This window comes from Rana temporaria, chromosome 4, assembly GCF_905171775.1.
Source record: "Rana temporaria chromosome 4, aRanTem1.1, whole genome shotgun sequence".
Classification (NCBI taxonomy): Eukaryota; Metazoa; Chordata; class Amphibia; order Anura; family Ranidae; genus Rana; species Rana temporaria.
In genome coordinates this window covers 266,433,746-266,456,382 of record NC_053492.1, presented here as the reverse complement: position 1 = coordinate 266,456,382, position 22,637 = coordinate 266,433,746, and the positions used below count along the sequence as shown (strand labels likewise).

Sequence of the window (22,637 nt, the reverse complement as noted above, 5' to 3'; positions counted from 1 at the left end):
CAGTAAACACAGGAATTCATCACAAGATATCTGGCAGGATGAACAAGTATGGGGACTTATCGAACAGATATTTTAAAGATTTATTTAAAGAGCATGTCAGGGCAAAATACATTACAAAAACATAATCCGTATATTTCTGCAATGCATGCACGTGTGCCTTTGTTTTTTATTTAAAAGATCCTTCAAGTACAAAAAAAAATAAAAATACCTGTTGATCTGCCAGAAATGCACTTGCTCCTAATTTACTGTTGTGGACTGACATGCAGCACTTTTTGTACTGAAATCACAGGAAAATTGTGGTCAGTCCTGCCTAGTTGCTTTGTTGAAACTACTGAGTCTATCAACTTCCTCACCACCACAAAATAGAGCATAATTATTCGTAGTTCAAAATCAGAACTAGGTAGGCTGAATTTGAGATAAAACCAAAGCATGTATACAGGAGGGACCTGAGTTTCTGGCATAATCAAACAAGCATTTTCAAACCAATATAAAAACGTTTTCAATGAGATTTTTAATGCTCCAAAAGGGAGGAGCATACTTTAGAAAATGCAATTAGTAGTTTACTGATTGACTTTTACTTGTTGGCTGGAGTAATTTTTAAACGATAATCCAAAAAAATGTACCTAATGAAAATAATTCTTGGAACAATAGTGGCAGAATTTATATTTTACTAATTTGAGTATAGCAGGCAGTATAATGTTTCTGGTTTCTAATGCAGGTTCAGCACCCTGACTATTATGTGCATGGAGCTCCACGCAAAGAACGCGACGAGACTTGGAACCAGACCCTGAATTTGACCCAATCTGCGCTGTGTTTTACTGTTCTATCTTCTGACTCCCCACTGCCCCAAAGTGACAAAACACAGACTACTGGTGCAATCGTCCATCAGTCAAGACTCTACTGCCAGTGAAGGTGCCATATTTTGGATTTTACACAAGCTGAAATCTTGCTTGAAGTACATGCTTACTATAGTAATATCCGAGCCATTTGTATCATAAATACCTTTTCTGTCTCTTTATTCAGGTAGCAGAAGCCAGGCCCCGTTGTTCACCCAGGTCTGGCCATCACAGGCTTCCAGATCACATATGCTTCTGATGAAAAGGATCTGTTTGAAAAACTTTTAAGTCTGATCAGAAGGCAGGTTCTGTTTTATTATATAAAGGGGGAAAAAATTGTACATTGTTTGACAAGGATTACATACCCTTTTTGCTGTAGATATTTCCTGAACATAATTTTTAGTTTTAATGTTTTTTTAGTAAAACACCAAGGTATATAATTTTGTATGCAGTGCAGTTATTGTGTCCTAACATCGTTCATCCCTATGGCAGGTGCCATTTGCAGGAAAATGCACTAAAGAGATCACAAAAAGAATTTGTTTTAGCATACTTCATTCTCACCACCCTTAAACATAGAATGTAGCCCAGGGAAAATTTAAAAAAATAAAGTGGCATACAAAGGTAGAAGCATAAGTTTGACCGTTACAGATTAAAAAAAATATATTTATAAGCAAGAGTTTTTATATTGGCCAATTGCAATAGTACATTACATTGTGAAATGCAAAGTCAATGTAAAATATAAATAACATATAAATGCACAATATTTGACACTTTGTATTAAGGGAGAAAAAGACAAAAAAAAATTTTTTTCCTTTTTTGTTTTAATTTTTTTTGTGTAAATCCCAAAACTTTCTTTATTACCTCTCGGGCATGGATTGATTGCATACAGGTATGATTACTGGTTTTGGGGGAGGTTGTCTTTTTCTTTTGTTTATGGATTACTAGTTTATTACTTTTACATTTTCAAATGCAGCAGAATTTGCAGTGAGTGTGGCAGAATACAGTTTTACTGTAGAAAACCTAATACTCTATTTTTAGTCTGATGGATTCCTTGTTTTTTTTTTTTTTTTAACTGGAACATTCGTTTTGGATTGACCCATATGTCTACATACTGTATATTAAAATGTTGTACATTAATTTCTGTTTTTGGTGTCGTGGTTTTCTCTCCCTCAGGTATGATCCAGATATCCTTCTAGGATATGAAGTTCAAATGCACTCCTGGGGTTACCTCCTACAGAGGGCCTCAGCCCTCAATGTGGATCTTTGCCAGCAGATTTCCAGGATACCTGGTATGTTTGCGCATTAATAATAACACTTCTTAGATTCAGAATCTACATCTTACGGTGTTTCATCTAGGCTGCTTCTTTCATGATGTTCTTCTTTAACATTTTGCTGTAATCCATTTTTCTTTTATAGAAGACAAAAATGAAAATCGGTTTACGGCCGATAAGGATGAGTATGGCGCAGACACAATGAGCGAAATTAATGTAGTAGGCCGAATTGTATTGAATGTTTGGAGGATGATGAAAACAGAGGTACATACTTAAAATAGTTTCTGAATATACTAATGGTTTTTTTCATTACACATTTCATGGCCAGTTTGCTCAACAGTTGCCTAATATTCTTTAGGCAACATTCAACCTAGAAAAATTGGTGAACATTAACCCAGCAAAAAAATTACATTAGCTGATGTTTGGTGTGCATTTGCGCATGTGTGTGGAGCAACAGGGGGTTACGGCAGTTCTTTTAGAAAAAAGTTTTTTGTTTTATTTTTTAAAGTGGAAAATTATGATCTTCAGATTTTTAGGCCACGTTCACATCTGCGCATTTCCAGAATAAATGTGCATGTCTGTGTGCGTTCTCAAAAACTGTGTGTTGCACTTCTATTGCCATTAACTTTTAATTACACCCCAAATGCAGCTAGCAAAAGCAAGTTTTGTCACCCTGAAAATACCGTAAAAGGTCTTCTTTTGGCGTGTTTGTCGCACACAGGGTAGCTCATTCAAATTAATGGGCTGCCCTATACTGTCGCTTGAAAAACGAATAAAAAAAAAAGGTTGAAAAAACAGGAAACGCAGTGGTGTGAATGGGGCCTTGGAGTAAACTACTTATTTACAGTTTTGCATTCATTATGCAAAAAGGCACAATTAAACAAGGCAAATCAATGACATGTGGATTATACCGACACTAATAACTAGGTAAAACAACAAAAACGTATGAAAGTTTATACTGTGCCTGTAATGAAGACCATTCTATGTGGACATATGGACCAGTAATAAGAACACTAACAGAATGTTAGTATGCTGGTTGATTTTATGGAGTCGGCAGAGTGTAGGAAGCAGGCATTTCTCCCTGTTATATTGATGTTTCTGTAACCTCTGTGATACTAAAGTAAGGGAAGTGTCCCTACTTAAATGTATATAGCAACCCCCCCCCCCCCAAAAAAAAAATAATCACTCAACATTACTTTGCTTATACTGTATAACAATTAATAATGCTGATTTAGATTAGTATTTACTTTTTGTTTTATATCCTGCCATTTTTAATTTCCAGGTGGCTCTAACTAATTACACTTTTGAAAATGTGGCCTTCCATATCCTTCACCAGAGGTTCCCTCTCTTTACCTTTCGAACATTATCCGATTGGTTTGATCATAAAACAGATGTTTACAGGTAATGTTTGCATAAAACTGATAAAATACACTTTTCAGTGTGGTTTCTTTTAAATCATCTTTTTTTTTTTCCAGAAAAAAAAATTAATACCAACTATACAAAGTTTTACTTTTAATAACGTAGATGATGCTTTAATACTCTTATAGCTCAGACAATTGGCTTTGTGTAGACAAGCAGTGGGACTGGTTTCTTGACTCCCCCATTGTAAACAGGCTCTTACTTTTACTACTGTGTCTGATCCTTTGTCAAAATATATCCAGTTGCCAACCGCCCTATAGCAGCTTTTCTGTGGCGCACCACTTCTGCTTTGATTAGCCACAGCAGAAGCTGGTCAGTGGGTGCCATCCATTGGATGACTGCTGGCACCTGCCGGTCAGCGAGCAGACACACTGGACAAAGTGTAAACCATGCTGAGCCTCCATCCTGTTAGCGAGGATGTGCTAGACTTTGTTTCCCTGCAGAGCAAGAAATAAAATCCAGCACATCCCTTAGTTAAAGCTACACAATGTACACACAAAAACACTGGTTAGGCACACATTTAAAGTGAATGTAAACCCGATTCATGAAATTTGAGCTGGGCACATATATCTGCAGTATTTTGTTATGTCTCCTCAATGAGCTAAGACGCATAGCTTTCTCCTGAACTGTTCCTATGTTATCAGCTTAATAACTCCTAACAAATTCTCATACTGTTTTAGACAAAAGGGGCCTGAATCTTCTGTCCAGGGAGGTTGCTAAAATAGATTAGCAGAGAGCAGGTCCTATTACAAAACACCTCTAAGGGTCTCTGCCTATGTTGAGTGGGAGTGGGTGCGCCTTTCCCTCAATCAGCAATGTTGGCTATCTTGGCTGTATGCCCAGATATCACACTCTGTGTTAACCAGGAAGAGAAATCTAAATTTTCTAAACTGTATATAAATGTGAAGACAGCAGATATAAATGTAAAATTTATGTAGGGAGATTGGTTTCATCCCTGTGTATCATCTGAGGCTGTTCACTTCACTGGGTGTATGGAGGGTTTACATCCACTTTAACTCTTTGATTTCCCTAGCTATTTAACCCCTTTCCAGGCAGTCATTAGTACAATGATGGTGAATATTTTTAGCACTGATCACTGTATTGGTGTCACTGGTTCCCACAAAGTGTCAGATTGTCCACTGCAATATCGCAGTCTTGCTAGAAGTTTCTAATCGCCACCATTACTAGTAAAAAAAATATAAAAATTCCACTATCTATCCCATAGTTTATAGGCACTATAACTTTTTTTTACGAACCAATCAATATGCTCTTATTGGGATTTTGTTTTTACCAAATATTTGTAGCAGAATACATATTGAATTAAATTTATAAAGCAATTTAGATTTTTTTTATTTATTTTTTTACTTGGATGTGTTTTATAGCAGAAAGTAACAAATATTGTTGGTTTTTTATTTTTATGGTCTTTCTTTTTTTTTTTTTTTTTTTTCTATAGTGCAAAAAAAAGTGGTGATCAAATACCACCAAAAGAAAGCTCTATTTGCGGGGAAAAAAATTACACAAATGTCATTGATGTACAGCGTTGCATGACCGCACAATTGTCCATTAAATTAACGCAGTGCCGTATAGCAAATAGCCTGGTCATGAAGGGGGCTACATTTTCTGGAGGTCATGTGGATATAGTAGCATTGTTGTTGTTAAGGATCGTGAGTCTCACGTTTCATATATGCCATGTATAAATTTTGACTGTAGACATTTGCTAAAAACTGAATAAGTCCCGCTAAACTAAGGTGTACAATCCTTATAAATATTTTTCTTATACAAATCTTGATGTGTATGCAGATGGCGGATGACAGAGCATTACATGAGCAGGGTTTATGGGATTCTCCAGTTATTGGAGCATTTGGACTTAATTGGAAGAACCAGTGAATTGGCAAGACTGTTTGGCATTCAGTTTTTACATGTTTTAACCAGAGGATCACAGGTAAAATATAAGCCTTATTTTTATTTCACCTTGAAATATGAATGTTTTCTAAGGGGTTCTTTTTTTTGCACCAATAGGATTCATGGCAAGATAATATATAAGAGCATCATTTTTTTATTTTCCTTTTTACGGTGGTGCTGCTGGACGATGTGCTTTTATTAGTGCTTACTTAGTGACAAAGCAGCAGCACACTTATAGGACAAAGCTCTATGTTTGTAAAAGTATTTTTGGGTTTCCTTTCTGCTAAGGTGGTTAATAAAATGTACAAATAGTCATAATAAGAATGATGTTGCCATCAAGTATAGGAAAGTATTTTAAATCTGAGGAATATGATAGCAATTTTTACATGCAATTAAAAAGGTGCATTGTTATTGGAAGTTGTTATGTTAAAGGGGTTGTATGGGTTTGTTTTGTTTTTTTTAAATAACATACATGTTATACTTGCCTCCACTGGGCAGTTTGTTTTGCACAGTGGCCATGATCCTACTGTTCTGGGGTCCCACGGCGGCTGTCTCGGCTCCCCTGCACAAAAGCTAACCCCCACTGAGAAGCTCTTCCTGAGGGGGTTAGTTGGCGGGCACGCTCACGTGTCATCACTTAGCGTCCATAGATGCCAAGTGTATCCCCCTGCGGCCACGTCATTGGATGTGATTGACAGCAGCGGGAGCCAATGGCTGTGCTGCTATCAATCTATCCAATCAACGGCCAGACTCGGTGGAGAAGAGGACGCCGGGGGACGGCGCACAGCAGGTGAATGGGCTTAGGTAATTTAAAACGGGGGGGGGGGGGGGGGGGACTGGCGGACCCATGAGAGCGAGGTGTTTTTTCACCTTTGATTCATAGGTTGCATTAAGGTGAAAAAACACAAACCTTTACAACCCCTTTAAGAAAATAAAGTTCATAGAAGAGGTGAGAAAATATATTGCTTGTTACATTATATGGACAAAATACTAAACCGATTTTGTTGTAACCTTTTTCATTTTAAATTAATACTGTAATCCTCACTGTACTTGGGATGCAATTAAGAGATGTAATAAATAGCTGGTATAAGTACTATTATTGATTAAAAATATAATGCGCTTGGTGTATATGCGAATAAAGAGCAGTACTCGCAACACTGTACACAGCAACATCCAAAAATATATAGAAAAACGTGTTGCGCTGTCTAAATAGGTGAATCAACCTTCAAATATTATGAATATTAATCATATAAAGCAATAAAGTCCATAGTGATGAAGTGCAAAAGTCCTTTAACCACTTGGTTACTGGCCCATAGTCAAAAGACGTCCTATTTTTAAAGATGGATATCTCGGTAACGGCAGCAGCTGCTGCCACAACCGAGGTATCCATCTTTAGTGCCAACGGTCCTGTAAACGATAACGGCGGTCTCCGCGGCGGATTCGCCGCAAGATCACCGTTATCGGTGGCGGGAGAGGGCCCTCTCCCGCGCCCTCCGCCGCTTACCGTAGCCGTCGGTAGCGGCGGAGGCGATCGGGACCGTTCGGGGGTTACGAGTGAAGGAAAAATGTCCTTCACCCATCCCCATAGCTCTGCTGGGCGGAAGTGACGTCAAAACGTCAGTCCCGCCCAGCGTCTTAAAGCAACATTTTTTTTTTTTTGTCATTTGAAAAAATGACAGTTTCAAAAAAAAATTTTTTTTCCCTTGCATTTTAGTCTAAATATGAGATCTGAGGTCTTTTTGACCCCAGATCTCATATTTAAGAGGACCTGTCATGCTTTTTTCTATTACAAGGGATGTTTACATTCCTTGTAATAGGAATAAAAGTGATGATTTTTTTATTTTTTTTATTTCAGTGTAAAAAAATTATAAACTAAATAAAAATAAATAAGAAAACAAAAAAAAAAAACATTTTTTAAACGCCCCGTCCCGACGAATTTGCGCACAGAAGCGAACGCATACGCGAGTAGCGCCTGCATATGAAAACGGTGTTCAAACCACACAAGTGAGGTATCGCCGCGATCGTTAGAGCGAGAGAAATAATTCTAGCCCTAGACCTCCTCTGTCACTCAAAAAATGCAACCTGTAGAATTTTTTAAACGTCGCCTATCGAGATTTTTAAGGGTAAAAGTTTGACGCCATGCCACGAGCGGGCGCAATTTTTAAGCGTGACATGTTGGGTATCAAAAATTGGGCAAAATTTATTTTTGTCTTATTTTTTAATTCAAAAAAGTGTTTTTTTTTTTCCCAAAAAAGTGCGCTTGTAAGACCGTTGCGCAAATACGTTGTGACAAAAAGTATTGCAATGACTGCCATTTTATTCTCTAGGGCAGCCCTCAAAATTTCCACTCGCCTACTAGCATTTGGCGAGTGGATTTAAGCTGGGGGCGAGTGATAACAGGGCTTCATGACCAATCTCCCTCCAATCTGTGCCTACACTTAGAGACCCGATGAGATTGGCAGCCGAAGAGGAAAGGTGCATGCTCGGGAAAAGTAGTCTGGTGAGCCGTGCACAGGCAGAGCAGTACACAGGTGCTCTACTTACAATTCTCATTAAGCCATGGGACCCAACAGTATAACCTCTCTGAGCCTGCCCCCCTCCCCCGGGCCCCGACCAATGTAGCTAGAGAGCAGAAAGTAATGAGTGAGGTGGAGGATTGCCAAAATTACTACTCCGGTGCAGCGCTCACTGAAAGTTGCCCTGACATGAGAGCGGCAGCCTTCTAGTTTGTGCAGTTTTCTTCTCGTGCTCTATGTAAGTGTCCAACAGTTTAGCCTGAGCACTGTGAACAGACTGGTCTCAATGTGTGCTGTGCGCTGTCAGTGTGCGCTGTGCTATGGTGTCAATGGCTGTGCAGTTGTGTGGATCTCAGCGCTGGATTGTACTCCCTCCCGCTGTGCTGCAGCTCCTCTCCTCTCTGCCAGCCTGAATAAAAGGGGGAAGTGGGGACATGCAAGCGTGGAGCCGCACACACAGGCTCCTGATGATGAGATGAATGGGAGAGAGAGAGAGGATTGATAGGAGTTGCAGAGGAGACGGCAAGAGAATGGGGAAGATACCCAGTTCTAGTGCCCTGTCCCTCTGGTCTGCCCCCAGTGCCCTGTCCCTCTGGTCTGCCCCCAGTGCCCTGTCCCTCTGGTCTGCCCCCAGTGCCCTGTCCCTCTGGTCTGCCCCCAGTGCCCTGTCCCTCTGGTTTGCCCCCAGTGCCCTGTCCCTCTGGTTTGCCCCCAGTGCCCTGTCCCTCTGGTTTGCCCCCAGTGCCCTGTCCCTCTGGTTTGCCCCCAGTGCCCTGTCCCTCTGGTCTGCCCCCAGTGCCCTGTCCCTCTGGTCTGCCCCCAGTGCCCTGTCCCATTTTGTTAAAGTTGTTGTTGGTAATATTTAATTTTGTAACTTGATTCTGCATAAAACATTGTCATTCCATGAGATAATCTACGAGGGCGTGTTTACGGGTGCAATTAGGCGCAGGGCAGTGTATGAATTAGGTGGGGCAACTGGTGGCGAGTAACTCTTGAGCCTGGCTAGTAGCTCAGGACTTGAAATTTTGAGCCCTGCTCTAGGGTGTTAGAAAAAAATATATATATAATATTTAAGGGTCTTAAGTAATTTTCTAGCAAAAAAAACACTGAATCTGAAAAACAGGCTCGGTAATCAAGTGGTTAAAACAAGTCCAACATCCAGTGCTTTGGATAAAACAGGCAAAATTTTCTCCTTACCAGATCCAAAGACACATCAAGGTCTATACTCGCACCTGTGAGCTCTATTACCCCTCACATTAGCTGCAGATCAGCTTGACTTATTCAGCCTCCCAGCAGGGGATCGTTGGTGAAAACGAGCCAAAGATGTAGCCATATGATATCCTCAGAAGCCGATTCCATCAGTGATCCTAAGAAAAAAGGGAAACTCATTGCGCAGCATCTAGATAAAAAAAACATGCAATTTATTAAACTACTTGCAGCAAGACTAATCGCAGGCATTGGAAACAAAAAATCCTCCTAGCACGTCGCCGATATTGCCCGCCCTGCCGTCGTATGTTTTGTCTGAATCAGGGATGTGCGGTGAGGCTACTATCAAAGCCAGATACACACAGGTTATACGCCCCGATCGTTGGAGCAAGAGCAATCATTTTAGCACTAGACCTCCTCTGTAACCTTTACATTTAATCTGTAAAAAAAATTAAAGTGTCGCCTATGGAGATTTTTAAGTACTGAAGTTTGACACCATGCCACAAGTCTGCACAATTGTAAAGAGAGACATGTTGGTTATCTATTTACTTGGTGTAACATCATCTTTCACATTATACAAAAAATCAGGTTATATTTAGTGTTTTTTTTTCTTCTTATTCATACATCATGGGACCACAGAGTTAGGGTCCTTTCACACTAGCGGACCGTTCGTCCGTTCATTACAAGTCCGTTAATGGACTTGTAATGAATCCCTATGGGATCGCGTCCGTTAGCGGATGGAGCATCCGCTAGCGTCCGCGTCCATCGGGATCCGCTTTTGCGAACGGAAGAAACCCTATTTTTCTTCCGATCGGATGCAGCTGGACAGACGGTCCGTCTGCATCCGATCCCCCATATGGGAGAGCGGAGCAGAGACAGGGCGGTCTCTGCACTGTGTGCGGGGACCGCCCTATCCGCCGACAGCTCAGCGGGGATCCCCGCTGAGCTTTGGCGGACACACGGAGCGGACACAAACGGTCCGCTCCGTGTGAAAGGACCCTTAGGCTAATATTCATAACCTACTGGGTTATATGCCATCTCTGGGTGAATGGACACTGTTAGACAAAGTCTTAGACAGGAAGTGATCCCCTATATAACCCTTCCCAAACAGGAAGTACATCCGTTTTTTATCAGTGTCTGCAAGGTGGATGGGCACATTTGTTTGAGCTCTCTGAGCTTCAGGTCTCTAGTCCCACCAGCGGTTCTTAAATGAATCAAGGGATTGACCAATCAGATCCATTTGACACAGGCTCTATATGCTTAGAAATATGGTACTCAAGCCTCAGAGAAGACACAAGATCCTGAAAGGTTTTGCATGTAATGCGACCTCCGGGCGCTGGACCCTGCAAAGTGGAATCCTAGACACCACAGCGCTAAGGCATTTCTGCAGGGTACTGTATAGGTCCAAGGGAGTGGGCCCTAAACATGAAAAGGGTACCCAGTCCAAAAGGTCCTCAAGTGACAGAAACCTGTCGTGATGGGTGAAAATTGGGCTCTTAATTTCTAAGCTGTCCTGCGGCTGGACGGGTAAGTGAAACCCTCTTATTTACTTATTGTGGGGTGTCCCAGTGATTTTTAACAATCAGTGAAGCTAGCTAGAGGCTGGACACCTGTGTGCGGTGACCATACAGGAGAGTGTTTTGGGCTAACTGTGGGTGTTTGCAAAGTGTACCTTTTTTGCTTGAGTCTGGCTGTTTTTTACCTGTATGATGATGCACCATTGCGCACGTGCATTCGCAAAAGCACAGCAGTTTGTTTGGCGGCCATGGTGCACACGGATGCGCCATAGGCGTTCTGCGCACTTGGAGCATGTGCCGTAGTCTAATCTGGGCGCACAGAGACTTGCGTCATATGCGAATACAACCCGTTTGCTGTGACCACGCACGCATGCGCAGGACATCCCAGCGCACATCCAGCTTATTCAAGCTGTGTATGCCAAGCATGCAGTGCTTCCAGAAGGCAGCTCTGAACCAGGCATTTGCAGCAGTTAATCTCTCCTTACCCGGGTCACATGAGTCACCAGGTGTTGCTTGGCAGGCGAAGGTGCTTGGCAGGATTGTTGCATAGGGGCTTGGTGAGCCCTATTAAAGGGTCTTCCTTCTGAGGTGTGTTAATACTACACCCAGTTACTCCCTTTTTGTGGCTAGTAAATGTCTTCAAAAAAGTGGAGCGGGATTAACACTACAGGGAAGGGCACACCTATGTCATCGCTCCTGATGAACCTAGTCGTATCCCTAGTGTTGTATCCCCTGAAAGACCAGAGGCTTCCAGGCAATCTGAGCCGCTGCACCTGTCTGGTATGGTGCCTTCAATCAACGCTGCTGCTTGACCCTATATCACCAAGGATGAACTGTCCTCAGCTCTAGCCGGGTTATAGAGCACAGGATTGCTGGAATGATTGCCTCCATCCCACAGGGTGCCAACAAGCGTGACAGATCCCCCCTCCCCTGAGCCTCCTAGTTTGGAGGCTCAGGGGAGGGGGAACAGGAGCAGGAATGGGCTGAGGATAGGAAAGGGCTAAAAGCTCAGGATTCTGTGGTTGGCCCGTCGGATGAGTCTGCTTCTGAGCAATCTGGACAAGAAAATATCCAGTTGGTGTTTGCCTCTCGGGCGCAGAGGCTTTTGATCCAGACTCTTACCAAGCTGGTTCTTTCTGCCTCCTACAGAGGTTAAACCCCCCCCCCCCCCGGTCCTCTTTGGGGTCCCTGAGGCCTCTTCGGGCCACACAGGCTTTTCCCTTACACCCACTGTTGGAACAGGCGATGTATGTTGATTGGGAACATCCTGACAGGATTTTTAGTCCTCCTAAGAGGTTTTCCCTTTTTATATCCCATGGATGAAAAGTTAATTAAGAAGTGGAGCATGCCAGCTGTAGATGCAGCAGTCTCTTCCTTGTCTCTTCCTTGTCCGGTGGACAATGCACAGGGCTTGAAAGACCCTGTTGACAAGAAACTGGAGTCATTATTAAAGGCTTCTTTGGCCAGTTCATCTATTCAGCCAGCTGCTGCAGCAATTGGTATCTTCCAGTCCGTAAAGGATTAGGTCAGACAGCCTGACGAGCCTTACCAGGAGGATGATCTTGCTAAAAATACAGATATTTCTTGAGCACTGTTTTGCTGTTGATGCCTTAAAGGATTCAATATAGCAGGTTTCTCATTTGGCTCTCTTGTCTGTATATATGTGCAGACTTGTGTGGCTTAAGAACTGGTCAGCAGAGCTTTCTTGTAAGAAGTTATTGGCAGGTTTCCTCTTTCATCGGGTACGTTTTGTTTAGTGAAGATTTGGACAACTATATATAAAAGATTTCCGGAGGGAAACGCACTCTACTTCCTGTAAAGAGAAATACCAGGCGTCCCCTGTTTAAACCTCAGTCTATTGGGTAGGGGGAAAGACTGCTGCACTTTGTGGGCATTTGGAGAACAGTGGTTCAGGACGAGTAGGTCACCTCGACTATATCCCACAGTTACAAGCTGGAGTTACGGGGTGTACCCCCTCAGAGGTTTCTAAGATCCAGCGTTTCCTCAGATCTTCCAAAAATAAACTTACTGTTTCAGGCACTACATCATTTAGTACATCAAGGAGTGCTTGTACAGGTTCCTGTATCCAAAAGGGCCGCAAGGTTTTATTCGAATAAGGCCCATTTTGGATCTAAGATCCCTAAACCAGTATCTACTAATCCAGTCCTTTCGGATGGAGTCTGTGCGCTCAGTTGTAGCTTCATTCCAAATGGGAGACTTTCTAGCCTCCATTGCTATAAAAGCCACGTATTTACACGTACCTATCTTTTAGCTTAAACGGAGGTGCCTGCGATTTGCAGTAGAGAAACGTCCTTTTCAGTTTGTGGCTCTACCATTTGGGCTTGCCACAGCTCCCCGGGTGTTCACAAAGGTCCTAGCACCAGTACTGGGTCTTTAAAGGGCCCAAGGGATCTTGGTGCTCGGGTATCTGGACAACGTCCTGCTCAGCGATCACTCACTACAGGCTCTAGAACAAAGCATACCCTTCACAGTGCAGTATTTGGAAAGCTTAGGCTGGATCATATAATACCGAAAAGTCAGCCTTGAGACCAGCTCAAAGTCTGAAGTATTTAGGTCTGATCCTAGAATTCGGTCCAAGCAAGGGTATTTTTGCCACCCGTAAACGATCTGTGCCCTGAAAGATCAGGTGCGTCAGATAAGGGGCACCGGGCAACCCTTCATTCGGCTCTGTATGAGTCTTCTAGGAAGACTTTCGAGGCAGTGCCCTATGCCCAGTTCCATTCCAGGCCTATAGAACAAGACAACTGGTTGGCTTGAAACAGGAGAGGGCAAGCCCTGCATTATACAATGTTCTCATCTCCTCGGGCACACTTAAGCCTAAGCTGGTGGTTGCACGATCAGAACCTGCGAAAGGAAGATCCTTCCTCCCGGTAACTTGGACTACAGATGCCAGTCTCTCAGGCTGGCGAGCGACCCTAAAGGGGCTTGCAGCTCAAGGGAAGTGTTCAAGAACAGATTCTACCCTACGGCCCTGGACGGTGGAGCTTCGGGACTGCCCTATCAAGGTTCAGTCCGACATTCTCACTGCAGTGGCCTGTATAAACCACCAAGGCGGTACCAGGAGTCGTTCAGCTCTGAAGGAGGTGAACCACATACTAGCCTGGGCAGATGGACATGTGCCGATTTTCTATCGGCAGTCCATATCCGAGAGAGAACTGGAAAGCAGATTATCTCGGCTGCCAGCAGATCTGCCTGGGACAATGGTCCCTACACCCAGGGGTGTTCAAGGAAATTTGCCAGCGTTGGGGATGGCCAGAGGTTGACCTATTGGCATCCAGGTTCAACAAGCTACAGCAGTTTGTGTCCCGAACAAAAGATCCTCTGGCAATCGGAGCAGATTCTCTGGTAGTTTCATGGAGCCAGTACTCCCTGGTTTATGCTTTCCCCCCTGTCCCTCTCCTTCCACATTTGTTGTGCAGGATTTAGAAAGAGGGGATTCCAGTCATTCTGTTGGCACCAGCCTGGCCCAGAAGGCCCTGGTTCCCGGAGATTGTTAGACGCTTCCAAACCACCTGATCTACTGTCTCAAGGTCCTATATTTCACCCCAATTTACGGTGTCTAAATTTGACGGCATGGCTATTGATGCCAGGGTGTTGAAGGACCGTGGCATCTCAGGACCAGTGGTGTCTACCCTAGTAAATGCTAGAAAATCTGTCACTAGGAAGATCTATCATAAGGTCTGGAAGACTTATATTGCTTGGTGTAAAGCCAGAAAATGGCATCCTCAAAAATACGTGATTGGGAGAATTCTCTTTTCTACAGTCAGCTGTGGAAATCGGATTCGCTTTAAGTACAATCGGAGGTCAGATTTCGGCCCTGTCAGTATTCTTCCAAAGGCCTTTAGCCTCACAGTCGCTGGTCTGAACCTTTATGCAGGGGGCAACTCGTTTGCTTCCCCCCATTAGGTCATATGTGTCCTTGGGACTTTAACTAGGTGCTGTCTGTGTTACAGAAACAACCATTTGAGCCTATCATGGAAATTCCATTAGACTGGCTGTCACGCAGGCTATCCTTCTTGATAGCCATCACCTTGGCTAGCAGGGTGTCTGAGTTGGCAGCCCTTTCGTGCAGGGAACCATAAAAATCCTTCACCATGACAGGGTTGTGTTACGACCTGTTCCATCCTTTTTGCCAAAAGTGTTGTCGGCCTTTCATTTTAATTAGGACATTATTTTGCCTTTTTTTTTTTTTCTCTCAGCCTTGTTCAACGGAAGAGAGACGGCTGCATTCCTTGGATGTTGTTTGAGCAGTCTAGGCAGTCTAGTTTTTTTTTTTTGTCTAGATCTGCAGTGATCCGAGGATCAGACTCCTTTTTTGTTTTACCAAAAGGACCCAAGAAGGAACAGGCAGCTTCCAAAACTTCCATAGCCAAATGGGTCCGTCAATTGGTCATTAAGGCCTATGGTCTAAAACGTAAAGCTCATTCTACCAGGGGTGTAGAAACCTCCTGGGCCCTTCGCCATCAGGTATCTGTGGCTCAGATTTGTAAGACTGCTACCTGGTCTTTAGTGCATATGTTCACAAAATATTATTCACCTTCATCCATACCATGTCTGCCTCCTGGCGTCCCCCCTGGGGGTATCTGTCTGTTCTCTCCCCCTCAGCTCCCGTGCCACACTCTCTGGCTGCTGCCATCAATTTTGGGGTCCAGCGATGGAAACTCTGGTTACATTGGTAAGTATTGGGCCATTTTGCTCTAGCCCATTCTACCATTGTTCTTACATTTACCACTGTGACACATCTCTTTATCTATTTAGATACATCCCATCCGCATCCATCTCGCGAAACGTGTGTCAGGTTCTCTGATGCGTGCATTTGTATATACTGCATTGTATAACGTTTGTATCCATTTTAATTATTCTCTTTATTATGTGCAAATCCATTGGCTGAGCTATTATGCTATATTCATGTATATACATCAATTTTAATAAACATTTATACTGTTACTACTTTTTGTTACTCAGTGGCAAACTGTGACCACCTCATTTAAAGTCCCACGGGCGACTCTTTTTCTGTATATGGTCTGAAACGTAAAGCTCAGGGGTGTAGGAACCTCCTGGCCCCTTCGCCATCAGCGATCTGTGGCTCAGATTTGTAAGACTACTACCTAGTCTTTAGTGCATACGTTCACAAAATATTATCAAGTGGATGTTCGAGCAGCCGAGGATTCGGCTGCAGTGTACTGTGGGCTGCCGTATAAGGTCTGATGACTATTGTTTGGCAGGGTGTCTCCCTCCCCTCAAGCCTTTGCTCTGGGACGTCCCATTAGGTACTGAATATTAGCCTAACTGTGTCTCATGATGTATGATGAAAAAGAAAATAGGATTGTTTTGTCATACTTGCCTGTAAAATCCTTTTCTTTGAATAAATAATGGGACCTTTTTTTTTTTTTTGAGGATTCAGTGCTTGCTACAAAACTGATGTACTTCCTGTATGGGAGGGGTCTTGGACTTCCTGTCTAAGACTTTGTCTACCAGTGTCTATTCACCTAGAGATGGCATATGTCCCATTAGGTAATGAATATTAGCTCAACTCTGTCCCTTGATGTACTCAAAGAAAGAATTTTTTCTTCATACTTACCTGTAAAATCTTTTTTTTTTTTTTTTTCGTGAAACTGGGAGTGTAGGGGCCTGTGCAATGTGCTGGAAGCCTGCGTAGTGTTATTGCAGGGTTCTGTGTAATGTACAGGGGGGGCTTTGGAATGTACAAGGGGTCTGTGGAAAGTTTTTTTATTTTTCCTGAAACTTCCCTCTTAAAATTAGGGTGCATGTTATAGGCCGATAAATACGGTATATGTTTGGGGGTTTTAAGTAATTTTCGAGCAAAAAAATGATGATGATTATTATATGTATGAGAGAAGTGTCAGAATTGGCATGGGTGGCAAGGGGTTAATTACCATAAGTAATATACAAATAATAATTATATATTTTTAAGGTAATTTACTATATTTTCAAAAACTGTACTCCAATCAGATGGCTTAATGGACAAATTACTGAAGTTTGAACTTCTAACTTCAGACCTGTAATTTCACAGTAAATAGATAAATAATACATTATTATCTTATATGGCATAATATATGATTTAGCTTGACTATGACAGTACCTTTTCAAAAGCAGCAGATTCTCATTCTCCCTCTTAACTGTGTGAGAAAAACATGGGATTGTGGGTAAATCTTATACCCATACACACATGTTTTTTCCTTGTAGTTAAGAGAGCTGGGCTGGGAGGGAGCATATGTCTTTTAGACACATGCCCCTTCTTTGACACTGCAGTGAGAGGCCTGCCTCCACTGCAGAATTTTTATTGGACAGCTGGGGCTAATGGTACTTTACCATTGGTCCAAGACTCAAAGCTGTCCATTGAGCTCAGTGTCTGACAAGCAGTGAGGAGAGGCACTGTGAGCTCAACCTCTGTCTGCTGCAAACAGAGTGTGCCAGCTTGTATTTAAACTGGCATCTCTGTATGTAGCTTCTGACAGGCTGCGCAAGGAGCCACGTATCTCTGGTACCATAGGTCGTAGGACTTGAGCTACCTGCCCCCCAAATTTGGGGTCTGTGTGACCTACAACCTTTTTTTTTTTTTTTTTTTATGTTCATGGCAGATGAGGCTCTGCCTCGCCTACCTCCCCTGACTGCATGTTCCTGGTCTGAATAGACTTTTTCTAGGAGACATTAGGGGACAGCGGTGTGCAAAGTCAACCCTTATACAGGATTCCATGTATCACCACCAGAGGGCAGCAGTGCTCTAATGATTAACACATAAAAAAATGTTGCCTTGGTCTGTTTTAATAAAGCAGCAACCATTTTGTTGAAGTCTGACTTATTCCACAGTGGTTGTGATTGTTGTTGACGAAATCTAGTCCATTTAAATTATTTGATCAACACTACATGGTAATAATATATCCCACACATGATGAAATACATATATTGTTAAACAGTGCTACTCGGATCAACTTAATATGTTCAGATAGAAATATTTTCACAACGGCCGATAGTCCAAGGGAAAGATGACCTCAGCAGATGTGAAAATAAACCCTGCACCGACCAGTCAGTCTATACGTTATCCATGCGACACATCACCATCACAATAATGCAAGTAATACAATTCCTATTACCTATGAACCAGGCCTAGACTGGGACAAAAAAATAGGCTCTGGTATTTTTGACTGTGCAGCCATTTATTTATATATATATATATATATATATATATATATATATATATATATATATATAATCATGTTATACTTGCCTGCTTAGTGCAATGGTTTTGCACAGAATAGCCCCGATCCTCTTCTTCTCGGGCCCCCTGTCGTTGCTCCTGACTCTTCCCCTCGCAGAGTGCCCCCATCGTTTGCTATAGGGGCACATATGTATGCTCGCTCCCTCCCAAGATCTGCTCTGTGTGTCCATAACACACACAGAGCGGGATTCCTGTCTCCTGCTTCCTCGTCACTGGCTGTATCTGAGCCATTGGGGAGGGAGAGAGCCTCTTCTCTCATGCACATCGCTGGATCGGGCTTGGGTATGTATTTAGATGGGGCTGCAGGGGGTGGGGGGGTGCTGCATGCAGAAGGTTTTCTACTTAACTGGTTTGATGATCAATTTACATCTGTTTTTCCATAGTAATGCATTGATGTCTATTTTTCACCCATCAATGGATGGATGAAAAAACGGACAAAAGGTCCGTGTATGTGAAAGGGGCCTTGGATGTAGATCTGTCCAGGCCTCTTGTGGCTATGAGTGACATTGCTGGAATATAATAGTTCTGCTGTCACCCATATTCTCAGTGCATTCACAATTTCTTCTGGTGTCCCAGCATTTTTATAGCACTTTTCGCTGTGAAAATGACAATGGTCCCAAAAATGTGTCAAAAGTGTCCGATGTGTCCTCCATAGTGTCGCAGTCACGAAAAAAATCGCTGATTGCCGCCATTACTAGTAAAAAAAATAATAATAATAAAAATGACAAACTATCCCCTATTTTGTAAATGCTATAACTTTTGCGCAAACCAATCAATAAACGCTTATACTTATTTTTGGAAGAAAAAAAAAATCGCAATAAGAATACGTATCGGCCTAAACCGAGGAAACATTTTTCAAAATTGGCGCTTTATTTTTGTTTATAGCGCAAAAAATAAAAACTGCAGAGGTCATCAAAAAACACCAAAATAAAGCTTTATTTGTGGGAAAAAATTTACGCCAATTTTTGTTTGGGAGCCACATCCCACGACCGTGCAATTGTCAGTTAAAACGACGCAGTGCCGAATCGCAAAAACTGGCCAGGTCCTTTACATGCATAATGGTCCGGGTCTTAAGTGGTTAAAGAGTTACTTCCAAGATCTGTCCTCCCCAGTGTTGCCAAAGCTCTGCTTACCTATTTTTACAAGTAGCAACATTCTCATACGTGAAAAAGCACTACATCTTTCACGTGACTGCGCAGAACTGCCAATATATCATTTAGGCACCAAACGTTGCATTATTTAATGAGGGCTGTGTCTTTGTGATGTCTATGTGACAATAGAAAAACAAAAACGAAAAGAACCATGTACAGAGGCACACTATACAGGGAAAACCCTAACATAGTGGAAAAGAGGCACATGCATGTTCATATTGAGTAATACAGTAGGGGGTTCTACAATGGTATAAAGTATACATGTACAGTATTCACTTGCCCATCCCTAACACCAGAGCCCATTAATTTTCATTGAGCTCAGATCTTGGGAAATCGTCAGCGATTTGCCAGCGTAAGTGGTGGTGTAAGGTTGAATGTTTTTTTTTTTCCCCCTTATTAATCAAAGTGTTCCTATTCCAGAGAAGCTACATATATGAATATATATATTTTTTATTTCCATAGTACCGAGTAGAGTCAGTGATGCTGCGTATTGCTAAGCCAATGAATTACATCCCTGTAACGCCCAGTATCCAGCAACGTGCTCAGATGAGAGCCCCTCAATGTATCCCACTTGTAATGGAGCCGGAGTCAAAATTCTACAGCAACTCTATTTTGGTTCTAGATTTCCAGTCCTTGTATCCCTCCATAGTGATTGCATACAACTACTGCTACTCTACATGCCTGGGGAACATGGAGAACCTGGGAAAGTAAGGACTGTGCTTGTTTGCTTCTGTGTATGTTTGTACTGCAGAAATAAATGAATGATGTAAGCATAATTATTAGGCTGGCCATACGTGGGCAGACCTTGTGCTAAGACCCTGAGGCTGATGGCTATCTGATCGTTTGGTTGTTCACAGTTCTATGTACTGCACAGTGTGGCACTTAAGTGGTAAAAATGTTTTATCCTTTCTGGTTAGGATACAGAAAAGCTTGTTGGATTTAGTGTAGAGGTCGACCGATATATCGGCCGATATTTGGACATTTTGGAGAAATCAGCATCGACCGATTTATTATCCAGATTAGGCAGATATTTAACACTGGCCGCAACAATGCCAGCAGAGTGTGGAGAAGGGAGGAGGAAGGGTGGGGTTATGGAGAGAGAACGTGGGAACGTTATGGGGAGAGAGAGAGAGAGAGAGGGTAGCTGTCATTAGTGAGGTTGGCTGTCGGGGTGGGCGGGACCTAGCTATCCAACACCAGCCAATGGGATGGGATCTGGGTGGGCCGCTACATGTATGTGGCCCGCTCCTTTCTTTAACAGCCCGATCATTGGCTGGATAGCTGCTGGGGCCTGCTCATCCCAGGTCCCGCCCACCTCGGACATCACACTGAATCTGTGAGCTCCCCCCTCTCTCTCTCCATACAGTTTCATGCAGCGCTGCATAGAGCAGTTTTACACAGTTACATTGGCTGTGAAACCTGCCACTGCCTGCCAGTGCCATCTGCTAATGCCAACTAGTGCCACCTGCCAATGCCAACTAGTGCCATCCAGTGCCACCTGCCAGTGCCAATTAGTGCCACCTGCCCATCAGTGCCACTTGCCAGTGTCACCTGTTGGTGCCACCTGCCAGTGCTAACTAGTGCCACCTGCCAGTGCCAATTGGTGCCATCCAGTTCCACCTGCCAGTGCCAATAAGTGCCACCTGCCAATCGGTGCCGACCAGTACCTCTTGCCAGTGCTACCTGTTAGTGCCTGCCAGTGCTACCTGCCAATCAGTGCCATCTTCCAGTGCCAATTGGTGCCATCTGCCAATTAGTGGCACCTGCCAGTGCCAATAAGTGCCACCTGCCAATCAGTGCCAACCAGTACCACTTGCCAGTGCCACCTGTTAGTGCCTGCCAAGAAAAAAAAAATAACTGCCTAGAATATCGTCTGCAAAAATCGGCATCATATATCGGCCATAGGCCACCCTGATTTCTAAATATCGGCATCGGCCAGAGAAAAACCCATATCGGTCGACCTCTAATTTAGTGCCAACTGAATTTAGATTTTTACAAGAGTGGATATTTCCCTTAATACTAAAAATATTAAAGCTATGGATGACAAAAATTTGAATACACTAAGGTTTAAAGAAAAATAAGGTTTACAGCATTCATGGTTTTCTGTGAGATTGCTGTTTTTATATTTGTCTACAGCTTCTGGCTGTAAACTTAAAGCGGGGGTTCACCCTATCGACAGGAAAAAAAAATAATTTTTTTCTTTTACCTTTAAATCAGGCACTGTAGCGCGAGCTACAGTATGCCTGTCCCGAATTTTTTCCCCCCATACTCACCTTGTAGTCGTCCATCGAAGATACCGGGGAATGGGCGTGCCTCTGGAGACGGAGGATGATTGACGGCCGGCTCTGGCGCGTCACGCTTCTCCGGAAATAGCCGAAATAGGCTTGGTCTTCACGACGCGTGCGCATAGCCTGTGCGCACGCGCCGTGAAGAGCCGAGACCTACTCCGGCTGTCTTCGGGGAGAGTGACGTGCCAGGGCCGGCCGTCAATCATCCTCCCTCTCCATAGGCACGCCCATTCCCCGCGGGAGCCGAAATCTACGATGGACGACTACGAGGTGAGTACGGGGTTAAAAAAATCGGGACAGGCATACTGTAGCTCGCGCTACAATGCCTGTCTCGATGGTAACATCAAGTACTAGAGGGTGAACTACCGCTTTAACCATCTGAGACCGTTGTTATGTGTTTTCCAGGTGTGAAGACTTCAAATTTGGATGCACATCTTTGTGTGTTCCTCCAGACCTGTTGCATCAGCTTCGACATGATATCACAATATCACCTAATGGGATTGCTTTTGTAAAGGTAAGAGCACCTGTCATTCCATCATTTGTTGATTTCTCTTTATTTGTTAAAAAAATTTAAATGTTGTCAACACTTTAGCTAAGGACAAACATTTAGTGGAGGTACAGCATTATTTAGGAGCAAAAGCTATTCCACGATTACTGTCAAATTTTGACAGTACATAAGAATTGTTTCCCAGGTCTCCTCCACATTCATTTGTGTAAAGGTATATTGGCTTGATAAAACGTTTAACTGAAATGCAGCTTCTCTATATTGCTTTTAGTGTTTTCACTACTTTTTTTTTTTTTTATTTATTTTAGGCCTCTGTCAGAAAAGGGGTGCTGCCACGAATGCTTGAGGATATTTTGAACACAAGGATAATGGTAAAACAATCCATGAAAGAATACAAACATGACAAAGGCCTTACACGAATGCTTGATGCACGTCAACTTGGTCTAAAATTAATAGCGAATGTAACATTTGGCTACACCGCTGCCAACTTCTCTGGAAGAATGCCATGTGTGGAGGTAAATTGCATAAAGAGAAAACAAAAGGGGCGCAAAGGCATAGTGCATTACCAGATAAAACTTTACTGAAAAAGGAAAAATAATGAGTGAAAATGCACAATAGCCAAAAGTTAATACAGAAATAAAGACCAGACCCAAGTGGCCGAGTAGCCCTTGTAAGGTTGGGCATCAATACGACCTTGTCATCAAGACTTGCCTACTAACGTGTTTCAGACCCTCATCACTTATAACAATGTCTTGTGTGCTGTAT

At 42.9% G+C, this 22,637-nt stretch overlaps 1 protein-coding gene across 1 annotated transcript in view; it reads left to right on the top strand.

The window, feature by feature from the left end:
• The window catches only part of REV3L (REV3 like, DNA directed polymerase zeta catalytic subunit), a 242,102-nt gene that overhangs the window by 173,084 nt on the left and 46,381 nt on the right, over positions 1 to 22,637 (top strand). The window contains 11 exon segments of the mRNA XM_040350250.1: positions 725 to 758; positions 760 to 825; positions 827 to 888; positions 1,024 to 1,137; positions 2,010 to 2,125; positions 2,253 to 2,371; positions 3,390 to 3,508; positions 5,327 to 5,468; positions 19,542 to 19,786; positions 21,773 to 21,881; positions 22,181 to 22,387. Coding sequence (XP_040206184.1) covers positions 725 to 758; positions 760 to 825; positions 827 to 888; positions 1,024 to 1,137; positions 2,010 to 2,125; positions 2,253 to 2,371; positions 3,390 to 3,508; positions 5,327 to 5,468; positions 19,542 to 19,786; positions 21,773 to 21,881; positions 22,181 to 22,387 — 1,333 coding nt within the window.